General features: G+C 40.9%; 1 protein-coding gene across 5 annotated transcripts in view; it reads left to right on the top strand.

Moving 5' to 3' along the window:
• map7d1a (MAP7 domain containing 1a) overlaps window positions 1-12,297 on the top strand; it is a 37,828-nt gene extending 25,531 nt beyond the window's left edge. For 4 of the 5 annotated variants that reach the window (XM_040030375.1, XM_040030374.1, XM_040030371.1 and 1 more), the window contains 12 exons: window positions 319-441; window positions 562-707; window positions 814-944; window positions 2,324-2,562; window positions 3,087-3,363; window positions 4,011-4,191; window positions 5,039-5,143; window positions 7,271-7,321; window positions 7,418-7,478; window positions 9,112-9,193; window positions 9,574-9,809; window positions 11,362-12,297. In XM_040030375.1, coding sequence (XP_039886309.1) covers window positions 319-441; window positions 562-707; window positions 814-944; window positions 2,324-2,562; window positions 3,087-3,363; window positions 4,011-4,191; window positions 5,039-5,143; window positions 7,271-7,321; window positions 7,418-7,478; window positions 9,112-9,193; window positions 9,574-9,809; window positions 11,362-11,372 — 1,643 coding nt within the window. In that variant the 3' untranslated portion in view covers window positions 11,373-12,297. The remainder of the gene's footprint in view (window positions 1-318; window positions 442-561; window positions 708-813; window positions 945-2,323; window positions 2,563-3,086; window positions 3,364-4,010; window positions 4,192-5,038; window positions 5,144-7,270; window positions 7,322-7,417; window positions 7,479-9,111; window positions 9,194-9,573; window positions 9,810-11,361) is intronic. The other variant, XM_040030373.1, reaches the window with a different exon arrangement.
• The last annotated feature ends 312 nt before the right edge of the window (window positions 12,298-12,609 follow it).

Raw genomic sequence — 12,609 nt, 5'->3', positions numbered from 1 at the left:
CAAAAGAATTACCAATAACCCCTCTTCTCCTCGGTCATACCCATGCAGGTCAAGGTTACAGTGGACACACATACTGGCCTATTTTTCTTCTTTAAGTGGTACTGGTGTTTTATTGGTTTATTGTATGGTTCTTATGGATTGCAGATGCAGTTCTACACTACACTTCTACACTTTACATTTGGTGTTGGGTGAGGAGTAACATTTCCCGTTTAACCACGAATGTGAGCTGAGATATAACAAAGCTTCCTCTGGTTCACGGCATCCCATTATCATGTATCTTTGGAGATAATTGAATTATTTTATTTTTCCTTCTTGCAGCACGCAGCCTTGCGTTGAGTCCGTGGGAGAGCAGCATAGTCGACCGGCTGATGACACCAACTCTTTCTTTCCTCGCCCGGAGCCGCAGTGCTGCTAGTGTCCTCACAAATGGAAAAGACGGTCGTAAGTTTTCTTCTTTTTTTAAAAGCCTCAAATGAGTTGTTGCCGTCAGTGTGAATTTAGTGAATACTATTAGTATATAAATGTTGGCAAGGCTTAATTATTTGTTGCTCTGTTCTTTAGACTCTCCTCTCTGCCCTCGTTCAGCCTCAGCAAGTCCGTTGACCCTGTGTGGCCATCAGCCGCACCACCGCTGCTCTGACCGCTGGAGGGTGACGTCCAGCTCACCAGATATCACCCAGCGTCAACGCAGGCGGAGCTCCACACCTGTAAGTCTGCATAATTACCTATATGACATTATTATATAATCTGTATATGCCGTTACAAATCTGCTTCTTTTTGCTTTGCATGTTGATATTTTCCATCTTTATACAGATGGATAAAAACAAGAAGGAAAAGAAAGACAAAGAAAGGGAGAATGAAATGGAAAAAAGTGCCATCACTAAAGAAAAAGTGCTGAAGAAGAGACAGTCTCTACCTAGTATGAGACATAGACCTGATCCAAGGTAAAACACTTAACAGATTTAATATTGGCTTGAATATTTCCCCACTATCAGTACTGTGAGTTATATATATTTTATGGCTGCAATGCAACATTTTTATTCCATTTAGTTACAAAATGTCAAAAGAATATCAACAAGTTTTGAGTCGAACAGAGAAATTTAAGCTTTTCACATTTTAGTCAGATATCAGCTCACAGATCAATCTTCTGTTAGTAAATCATCTAATCATCTAACTGGTGCTATCAATAACTTATGATGAAGAATAATCCAGTGAAATTACAAAAACGAAAGACAAAATGAAGCTAACAATAAAGACTCAACAGACTGTATAGCATACCTATATAGAAATCAGTGAGGGGATAGCATGCTAGCATGCAACTTATTTACAGTATAGAGTTTTCTTGGATAGTCAGCATATCAGCAACAGTCTCGAGTTAAGCATATTTGGTGGCCAATTTCATATATTCTTATTCTTATTTATTTTATCGGTGGATTAAAATATTCACCATATATACTACTAAAGTTCAGATGTTGCTAACCAGTTAATCCAGGCCCTGGACCATGTAGTGCATGCGTGGAAGCATCCACATTTGGCACATATACACAAAAATAAATCACAGAAACCTGAGTTCAGTGCTAAACATTTTCAATAAATGTCTGGCCTCTGGGAAACCTACCAAAAAGCTCCAACCCCCATGTAAAGTCAAAATGTCAAAGCTACCATCTCAGTTTAAAGTTTACATTATTCCATAACCTTAGAACCAGTTAAGAAATCTAAGTTATAATAACGCACCCTTTTTACTCTTTTAAATACGCAGAAACAAAAACTGCATTGTAAACCAGATTAGCCTTGGATGCACCTGACCTGCAGCCTGTTTCTGGTCAATGACTGGGTTTGTTTCGGTCTGTGCTGCAAAGACTTCATATTTCATGCATTGCTTGAGCATATGCATTGAGTGAATACCCAAGAATTTACCCTCTAATTCCCTGGTCCCAGAATAAATGAAATCCATGACAGAAGGGATAGAAAAGAAGAAAAAAAAAATCAATTTCTTTTGACTCAACAAAAAGGCAGCAAAGAGCTTGGCAGAGCAGTCAGCGCCAGAGGCTCAAGGGGGGAAAAAATCTTCAGCATAATGGATGTTGTTCCTCCAAGTGCTGCATTGCTGGGATGCTAACTGATAATGCACTATAAGGCATGATGCAATGTTTGAGTGCTTTGACTGCTGAGATCCTGTGCTGATGTCAGAGTTTCTTAAGGACATGTGCCATTTTAAGCATTTCAGGCCAGGTCTAAATAAATAATGTGGTACGAGAGAACAACGCTGAGAACTGTTGACACAATTTTCCATCCTTCAGCTTTTGTTTTTACTTTTTTCCAGTCCTAGTCCTTTATCAAGACAACGGCCAGCGTCCCCTGCCACACCCAAGGGCAGAACTGCCTCTCCCAGCCCTGCTGCCTCCCCCAAGCCTCCGTCAGCACGCGGAAGCCCGTCAACCCCGAAGGCCCGGCCCAAAAGAGCCAGGACCCCTGCCAGGATAGACCACCGGACCTCTTCACCTGCCCCTCTTGAGAGAGTGAGACAGCCCCATAGGCCAGCCACCCCAGAAGAAAAAAAGAGTGAGTACAAAAAGGAGTGATAATCATGTCCTTCAGACTGGACTATAATTAATTTCAAATCAATTCAATCAAATCAAGCAGTTAGTGAAATGAATTGTCCAAAGTGAGTTTGGATGGTTGTCTCTGTCTCTCTGTGTTAGCCCTGTGGCAGACTGGTGACATAGTTCAATTATGAACAGCTTCTCTCTATTTTTATTGTCTTCCCAAAGAGATTCCCTCTGCCTGTGACTGAACAGAAAAACACATGCAGTGAAATTGAAACAGTGGTCAACGATTACCGTCAAGCGTAATTAGTCATGGAAATAAAGGGCGCACACTGAATGAGCCACACAGAGATCGTGGTCGGGGTCTTCTCTCGCACAAAGCTAAGAGGCTGTGCTAATCAGTCTTAAATATATAATCACTGCATTTGTAGGGTGAATGGCTGTGGTTGTTTACAGTTTAATAATAATTAACAGGCATCTCTTTATGAAAGCAAATACATTTCTGTGACTCTCCTCTTACAATACTGTTATTTCTTTTAGGTTCCCCTGTGGCTCCTGCCATTGTTGTATCCTCAGCTACTGCCAATGCATCAGGCACACCAGTCCCAGCCAGCGCCATTTCCTCCTTTCCCGAGCCAGCCAATTCCTCTCCCTCTGTGCGTGCAGTGTCACCTGCACCCTCTCCATCCGCTAAGCCCATGGCAGGCACGAATGACCCAGAAGAGGCGGCTCGTATTCTGGCAGAGAAACGCCGACAGGCCCGAGAGCAGAGGGAGAGGGAAGAGCAGGAACGCCGCGAACAGGAAGAGAAAGAGAGGTCAGCTGGTTTTTAAAATGCATGCAAAGACAAAACGGTGACTATGCAACTCCTGTAAGCTGTGGGAAGTTTTTGAACTATGTAATATTCTCCTTTTCTTGTCAGCTATGCCAAAACCTGTACAAAAGGTTATAAGTGGGAATAAATATTAAAAAATACTTGGGCAAAAACAACATTTTGCATATCATTGTGAGGAAGAAGCTGTAGATATAGAGTAGTAGTTGTTTATGCAGAAGAATAAACCCACTCTGGACATTTAGCTATTTTCTGGGCAAATTCTGTGTAAATGGTTACATGTAAGGCAAATCATGAAGGGCTGGATGGACTATCCAAGCATATTCAAGATGAATGACTCTGCATTATCTCCAGATGTGTAACCATTTTTGATTTTGACCACAGCAAGTAACTATTTACTCCCTGGAAACTGATTTGATCTTTTTTCGGCACTCTTAATTCCAATTGTTTCCTTTCTCGTTCACATTGCTTACACTACGAGTAAATCAATTTAAATTGTTTATGACATTCGGAGCATTTGGCAGACGACTTTGTAGATAAAATGTCTTTGAAAAAGAGATTTTAATCTCAAGAGACTTTATGGTTAACTAAAAAAAATAATCTTATCTCAACCTTGTATTCAAACACTTCAGGATCCTGAGAGAGGAACGCTTAGCGAGGGAAGCAGAGGAGAGACAACGCAGGGAGGAGGAGGCACGGGCCATGGCTGAGGAGCAGAGGAAGAGGGATGAAGCGAAGAGGCTGCAAGAGGAGAAGGAGGCTCAGGAAAGGGCCAAAGCTGAGCAGGAGGAGAATTTACGGCTGCAGAAACAGGTATGCTGTCAACCTGCCCCTGGTTTCCAGAAGAGTATCAAGTGTATTTAAAGGAGTCTTGTAGTCACTCATCAGGTCTGGTTAGTTAGACGAGCATAAAACAGGACAACAGTCATAACTAGCTGATAACTCACTGTATTGCCACATCATTCCACTCTTCCCACCATGTCAAAACATACATGGAAAACAATGAGGCCCTTTCAGGTGCTGCTCACATTGACCTTGTCTGATATCATGTTCATCCTACAAACCCAGTCACCTATTTTGGGATGTTGTTGTCTTTTAAAGGTAAATATTAATCTGATCTGGTGAACATGGAGCGACACTGAATGTGGCCCCTTTAACCTTTCAGTCTGCCAGATAATCTGCCCGAACAGTATTGATTCTTCTTGTGTTTGCGGAAGTGGTTGTTGAGAACCAGATGACAATGAAGCTTGATAAGCAGAAAACAGAGAATGTGGCCATTCATCAGAGTGATCGATTATTCTGGGGTCGTGATTAATTGTGTCACTGCAGTATGTACGTTGCTGTCAGATCAGGGCGCTTTGTCTCCCCCTTGTGGTTTGTCACGGAAGTGGCATTTGTGGTCAAACACGTTTCAGTAGAATTATGCAAAGACTTAAGTGTTGTCTTTCACTTTGAATCGCCCCCATGAAGCTGTAAATGTTGAAAATAGATCCTTTTGGCTCAAAGGTACAGAAAAATATCCCTTTTGTGGTCGTAGACAATAATTGCAGGGAGCAACCACACCCTTGTTACGTAAAAGGCATGTTATTTTGGCTGATGTTTTTTCCCTCTTCTGCTGCCATTAAAGTTGTGGTTGGATTTTTGCTTGTGTGTGTTTCAGAAAGAGGAGGCTGAGGCTAGAGCTCGGGAGGAGGCGGAGAAGCAGCGCCTGGAGAGGGAGAAACACTTCCAGAAGGAGGAGCAGGAGAGGCTGGAGAGGAAAAAGGTAGGGCCGTACATCTGTCCTGCCAATGTTGTTTCTTTCAGCCAAGTAACTGAATTCCAAAAAGGAAATGGATATTTATGGATTGTAAAGGATCATAAATGCAAAAATACCCTAGCTTGGATTTTTTTGGAATTTTTTTTTTTTTTTTTAAGTCCAAAGTTGTTTTTTTTCCTAACTGTCCTGTAGTGCCGTTTATCTATTTTTGGTGGGAGCTGGATTATGTAGTAGATTGTAAAAATGTCTGTCTTCTTTTGAATATAACTGAACTAAATAACACTCGTGCTTGGCGCTCAATATATGCAATACATGTGAGAAACTCAGAAGTGATTGTCTCTTTACAGCAGTCATGACAAAGTGGCTAATAAATAAATAAATCAACTTGTGAGTAGTTTCACGTAGCTCCACTGAGATATCATTCTGCAGAAGAAAGTGTCCATGTGCCTATGATAACAGTCTCATGCTAGTGGCAGAAAGACCAGATGAAAACCTTAATGGTGTCCATGCTCAGCTGTGCTGCATGTTTGGTTTCCTTCCAAATGCAGACAATGAAAAGAAGTTGAAATTGCTCACAACAATGTTTAAAAGTCATTATTTCTGGAAGGAGACATTGCTACTGAGTTTTTAAAACGCATTTGTTGGCACTTTGAAAACCTCAAGGCGTGTGCCATCGTTTTCCTTTATATTGATGACAAGGCATAACAATCTGAATGTATCAGTAGCATTACATGCAAGTACATTCGATTTGGAGTTGAACTTTTCCTTTCGAAATACAGCATCTCCAAACAGTGGCTGATTTAAAAGAGGAAAATGTTCTCTTGCACGATACAGAGTAATGCCAAAATCAATTTTGTAGTCGGTTTACAAAAGCTCTCCTCCCCCGGTGGTGGTATATTCCAAGATGCATTCATCCTGAGGTCGGCCCTTTTTACATGACAAACGCAGGCTTGAAAGTTGAATCCCTGAAACAAGATGAATGATGTTTTCTGGCTTATCCTGGATCGGCTGTCTGCATGCCATGATTTAATAGGGCTTACAATGTGAATGAGCATTAAGCTATATATAACACTAATAACAGCGAGCTAGCTGTGTCAGTCATCTGTGTGTGGATCCTTTCTCATGTGTACTGATACCTGGGCCTTTGGTGAACATATATTCAAGTATATCACACACATAAGATCGTGCCTCTGCAGGCTATCTAAGCCTTTCTTTCCCTCTCCTCATCTTTTCTCCATGTGTGAAAGGCTGTTATCTAGGCATGCCAGGCCTAGCTCCGCCAGCTGAAGTCTTGCTGTTGGCAGGAATTAGCCCACAAGAACAGCATGTCCTCTGCCCCAAAGACTTGCACCGCAGTCGCACTACACAAAACTCCTTTTACAGTCCTCTACCAAACCTAACTGACTCAGTCTTATTACCTCAGCACAGGTGTTTATAGGTATCTCGAGCAGCACAACAACTCTTTACTCCTGAAACAGACATTTTGATGCCAAACTAGATACCAAAGCTGTGAGCGTGTGAGCGCTCCATATATGATCTTGGATCTTAAAAATGTCTCATTTTTATGAGTGGCAGCTGCAGCTATGATCTAGCTGTCCCAGGCTAGCTGTGTCCTCAAATAAAATTTGCATGTTGTTCAAACCTCTGTGCATACAAATTACCCATGCAGCGTTCTCTATATCACAGTGTAGCACACGCTTACCCTTTCTGTGTTTCCTGTTGTTCAGTATTCACTATTGTTTCAGCTCAGTACACCAACAGCGTTTTTACCCTTATTAGTCTAACCCACCACCCGATGTGCTTCAGTTTATTTTGAGCATAATAACCTCACTGCTTTAAAGAACTAATGAAAAGTGAAAATTGAACCCTTAGCTTCTATCTAAACAATTCGGCAAGGTGTGTGGTCTAGTCCAGCCGAATAAGCGTAGCCAAGTCAAACCAAATATTTTTTATAGATATTGCATGAAGCCTATGTTTTACTGGTAATATGATATAACACAAGTGCCAGTATCATTTTAAGCGTTGTTGTCCACCAGTGCACAGAAAATGTACGTCTGCTTATTAGCATCTGGTTCCTTGTGGGGTATTATCTGTTTTATTCCTTTATTTATTCATTTTGTCTTCCTTTTATAGCGACTGGAGGAGATCATGAAGAGGACACGGAAGACAGATGGAAGTGACAAGGTACATTAAAAAAAACAATTTTTTTTTTTTACAAATTGAAAAAATAAAACTTAGTTTTGCTATAAAAGTGACTGAAATTCTCTCCCACTTTCACAGAAAGAGACAAAGTCCTCCCCACTCGCACATGTCAATGACAAACAGGCAGAGAGTAGCAAAGGTAAGCCAAGCATCAGTCTGGACTTCCCCTCAGCCTTTTACAAAACATCCCCGAGTGAAATCATTACCCACTACTAGCCTTTAATCTGCTTGAATTACAAAGGATAATTGGCTTAACTCATCTCCCATTAATGTGTTATCTAGGAAGGGATTTAAAACAAAGTGGACGTCTTCTGGCCAGCTGGTGTTCAGAATACTCTTAGACTTTTACTGCTTCGATTAAACTCAAAAGAACTCAATTTTGGTAGATTCTACTGGCGTCTATAAAATACTTTCCACTGATGTACACATAAATATCAGTCTACCTCTTTTACCTCTTCCATAGCTTGCACAAAACAAAGCACAGATATGTCATATGCTTGTTATCAGTTCCCCTGTGAGTAAGATTCAGAGAGGGATGCACTTTTAAAAGGCCTATTATATATTTCCCCTCATATCCTGTACAGCTGGAGTTGCTCTTTGCAGAATAGGACCCATGTGGCCTTAGTTTGTTGTCCAATCCCTCGGACTGAGGAGAATTGAGTGGAAGAGTCAGCTTATGGCAACAGCCTGCAGCGGTCTACATTCATTAGAGAGACTTTGAATAAAACAGTGATACATGTGTTGCTGCAAAGTTTTCAAACATAAACTACTCTCTCCCTACTTAACAATATCCTTACTAGTGAAATTTTAACATCACACGTTATAAATGAGTAAGATGGAAATGCAGTTTGTGTCAAATTTCACATTGCAAGGAGACACTAGCGAGCCATTAAGTGGATTGAGACCTGGCAGAAATGCCTTTTAGTTCGTCATGTGTGTCGTTTTACGATATACATGAGGTCAGAAAACTGGATGTCTGTACCTCAATGTTTGAACCCAAATGTTTAAATGACCATTCAAGGATGATGGCGAGAGTTTGGCATTTTATTGTGAACGTTTTGAAAAGGATGCAGATTTGGGGGTTGAGTACCCACTCGGGAGGTGTTTCTCCACAGCTATTAAGACTCTGAAGTTAGCAGCTGGTGTGCAATGTCAAAAGAAAATAAAAATGTCTTTTATTTACTTAACATTATGTTCCAGCCTGATCATTTTCTCTATGTTGCTTTACAGTGTTTTGGATATTTAGCAGCAAGATCAGAATTGCTTGCAAATATATTATTCTGTAGAGAGTCATGTAGGCTAGATAAAGCCTGGTCTTCAATGTTAGTTCTTTTTTTCTGTATTTGGTTCTAACAGTTAGTTTGACAGTGCTAATGTTTATTTATTTTAATGGTGGTTGCAGCTGCAGCATGCATGTGTTTAATCAAATGCAGTACACCTACGTTAATCAAATATCCTCCTATACCAGGAAAGCACCAGCTCAGTAACAGGAGCTAAGAAGACGATAAAAAATAACTACTAACAGATAGACTAGTCTCCTGTTACTGCGACGAAGAAAAAAATGTGGGTACTATCACCAACAGTTAGAAGAACAATGAAAAGCAAAAGAGAATCACCAAAAGTGCTGATTCTCCTTAAGAGAGTGAAAAGAGGATGCACACGTGTGTATGTTGAGGTTAGCCTGACACATCTCAGGGTTAACACACGGTGTGGGGTGGGATGTTTTATCTCTGTGGTCACACTTAATGACTGTATTGCGTTGTTCTCTCTAGCATCTGCTGACTACCAGCCAACGCCTGAGGTCAGCATTCCCAACAACAAAACAGAAAACGGACAGGCCGATGTCAAGGAAAGGTAAAACTAAAGCTTCTTTCGTTTCTTCTTTGTGTGCACATTGATGCAAGACCACCATGAACAGCACAAAACTTGTGCCAGGAGACCAAGCTGGGAGTTGACAACGAATCAAATCAGCAGGAGGTTCACGTTGCTGTAAACCTCAAGAGAAAACACAAGAAGCCCCATGATTCTGGCCAACAGTAAACAGTTATAACAGTGGGAGAATGATTTGGTATTTAAAAATGTTTACTCTTTGCATTTGATCATGCTTCTTGGGACCATTTAAAAAAAAAAAAAAGAATCCTCCTATTGTGGTGGGATGACTCATTTGTTTTATGAGTCATTCGGACCCATCCTGACTAGAACCATACCATGATTTATGTCTTCCTCTCCAACAGCCTCTCAATCCAAGCAGTTAATGGGGTCCAGGCTACGAAGCTTGAAAACGGTCTTTCGACAAAAGAAGACACTGTCCACTTGGAAGACATCATCCATCTCACAAATCACGGCAACTCCACTAACGGAGCCCTGGACAAGTCTGAGACCAGCATGCCCACAGAGCCCATCCTTTCTTTCGAAAGCGAGGAGTCATTCATGAAAAAGGCAGGCCCAATGAAGCCTCAGCATGCTGCAGGTACAGAATTACAAACTGCTTGAATATACACAAGTGACAACAGCGCAAACATTTGTAACACAAACATGGAAAAGACAATTTACTTAACACAATCTGAAATGATTCATGAAAATATAAATAGAACAGACAAAATGATGCAGGGGAAAAAGCTACAATAGCAATCGTTCCACCACTGTTGAAATGAGATATTGATGGAGTGTTTTCCACAACTGGCTGACCCGTACTGAAAAGGTCTGGCTGTGCTTTGTAATGCGAGTCCACTTCTCTCCTTCTAGTTAACTTTTTAAGTCCTCGTTCAGGCTAGAGTTCAGGATTGCAAAATAAAAGATGAGGTTTTATTGACAGAGGTAAAAACTAAATCTAAATATATCTCCAATGAAAATTATGCAGATACAGGCATGATTCATCTGCATCGACCTAGTTCCCATCACCCAATTTGAAAACTGCTGTACAAGGTACCATAAATGGGGTTATTGTCCTTGGCACGAGGCAAGAGAACCTGAATGTGTACTTAATATAAGGTGCAAGTCATCACCCCGGTGAAAGCGAGTCCCCCCTGAGGAGAGGAAGGTGTGGCATGGAGAGAATACCTACACTCACAAGGGGGTGGAGACGGGATATAAAAGAAATAGTGTTGGGAAGGGTGCTGAGAAGGAGGGTATCTTTATACTGTTGACAGCTTTTATTCAAAGTGTCTCACTGACTTGGACCGGGACCCAGTGAGGAATTCCAAGAATGACAGAGGTGATGAGACCCTATCCACAAGTGCTTCACTGCCAGGGGTTAGAAACTGGACTCTGGAGTAATTAAGCTTCATATGACTCCTCATTCATCCTCTTCCCAGCAGCAACGTCAGCAGCACCCTGTCCTCCCCGTTGCTGCTAGATCCTAACTTTCACCTGTTATCCTGAAAGCAAGCCAGCGATCAGAAATACTATGTAAACCAAAAAGAACGATTACCTCTGTTTGCCCCTACTTTAATGAATATTTCACCACCTTTTTTTTTAAACTACTGCATACTTCTGGTAAGTGTGTAATTAAAAAGGGAACATTCTCACTTCTTATATGCACTCTTGTAAATCTGGATATGTGAGATGACTTTTAGTATGTCAGACTGATTTAATTTTACACAGCAGTTTCTCAGGAGACCGGTTTATTTTGAGGCATGCTTCCAGGGTTTATTTGAATGTTCATACTTGTTGAGGATATGGCCCTCATCGGTCCCACATGTGGCATTGTCAGTCAGATTGAGTTTTTATATGGTAGCCGCTGTTAACAGTAACATTCCCATCTCATTTCTTTGAGTCATGTGAGCTTTCTGTTTGCTGCATGTAAAGACGACAGTAAAGGTTTATGGGCCTTCCAACTGCAACATGTTTTGCATCCTTTTGCATTTATCATTGTCACCAGGTTGGAGGTTTGCAGACCTTGCCATTACGCACTTCAACACGATTGAATATTTAGTTTAATTTGTCTGTTAGCATGTTCATTAAGCTTGTATGACTGCTGCTCCATCTGGCCTTTAACACTTTGCTCTCTGCCTCATTCACAGAGGTCCTGTGACATATTCCAGCGCTGAAGTGCTTGTTGCCTTAGGCCACTGACCTTTCCTAGTCCTGCCAAAGCTCGCATTGCGAGCCCTGTGACCTGTGCCAATCAAAAAAAAAGCAAGCATACTTCCCTCCGAAGATAAAGTGGGTCACAGAAGAAGATGACGACAAAACAACTGACAGAACAGGATGAAAGGTGTTGCCGCATACGGCACCGTTGCTATCGTTCATCAAACTCTTTGCAGCACCGATTCCATGCACCTTGCTACTCAACAGTATCATCCTTTGTACATTATAGTACAGCTGAGTAATGATTACAGTATACGGAAAAAGAACTGTTTTCTTTGCTCTTTAGTTATTTAACTAAAAGAAAAAAATTAAGACTGGGTACAACTTTGTGTATAATGTAAATGAACTTTACGTATCGGGAAAAGGAAGGTTGGATCAGTGGATTAAAGCTGTTTGAAAGGGAGTCATTTCATGCTACTCTATCATGAGTAGATATGAATAAAACCCAGATACTGTACATCCTGGTTTGTACAAAACTACCTGTACCGGTTTTTGAAAAAGGTAAACTGAGAAATCAGAAGATCTGAAATTAAACGTCACAAAGAATGGCTTGTTACTTTGTGTAAACATACTGTTGGTTCATGTCTAAACCTCAGCTATGATTGATTGTATGCATAACTGGATGTAATAATAAATCTGCAACCTTTACAATTAAGAAACTGTAAGTCATCAAAGGTCAAATGTCTGTAAACGGAGATCTCCTCCACTATTTAACAATTGAAGCCGTTTCCCTCCCCCACATGTGCAAGCATGACTTTTTTTTTCTCATTTGAAATTCTGGCGCGTGTATATGCTATAGATATATTTTGATGTGCGATGTAAGGCCAGTGGGAATATCTCAAGTCTTATTAAAGACAAGTGGTCCAGTCTCTGTTCTAATCGTCCTTATGTCCCAACCGTTTAAGGATTTGATGCATTGTGAGATTATTCTTAGCCTGATTCAGATTAGTACACTTAAGAAATAGTTCATTTGTTATCAGTTGAATAGTTTTCTACTTTCATTTGCTTTGTTTACTTCAGACGCTCAACAGTGGCCCACTGTCACTGAAAGTAAAAAGAGAGCACATGCTAAGCAAAGGAAAACAGACATCTAAGCGGGACCACAAGCCTTACAGTCTGTGCAGCTAATGTGCTAGGCATGCAAGTTGGTTCAGCTGTCCATTTCTCTTTGGGTCTCCTTT

The sequence above is a fragment of the Simochromis diagramma genome, unplaced genomic scaffold, assembly GCF_900408965.1.
Source record: "Simochromis diagramma unplaced genomic scaffold, fSimDia1.1 OVJJ01000361.1, whole genome shotgun sequence".
Lineage (NCBI taxonomy): Eukaryota > Metazoa > Chordata > Actinopteri > Cichliformes > Cichlidae > Simochromis > Simochromis diagramma.
The sequence above is the reverse complement of the archived record's forward strand: the minus strand, read 5'-3'. Positions and strand labels throughout refer to the sequence as shown.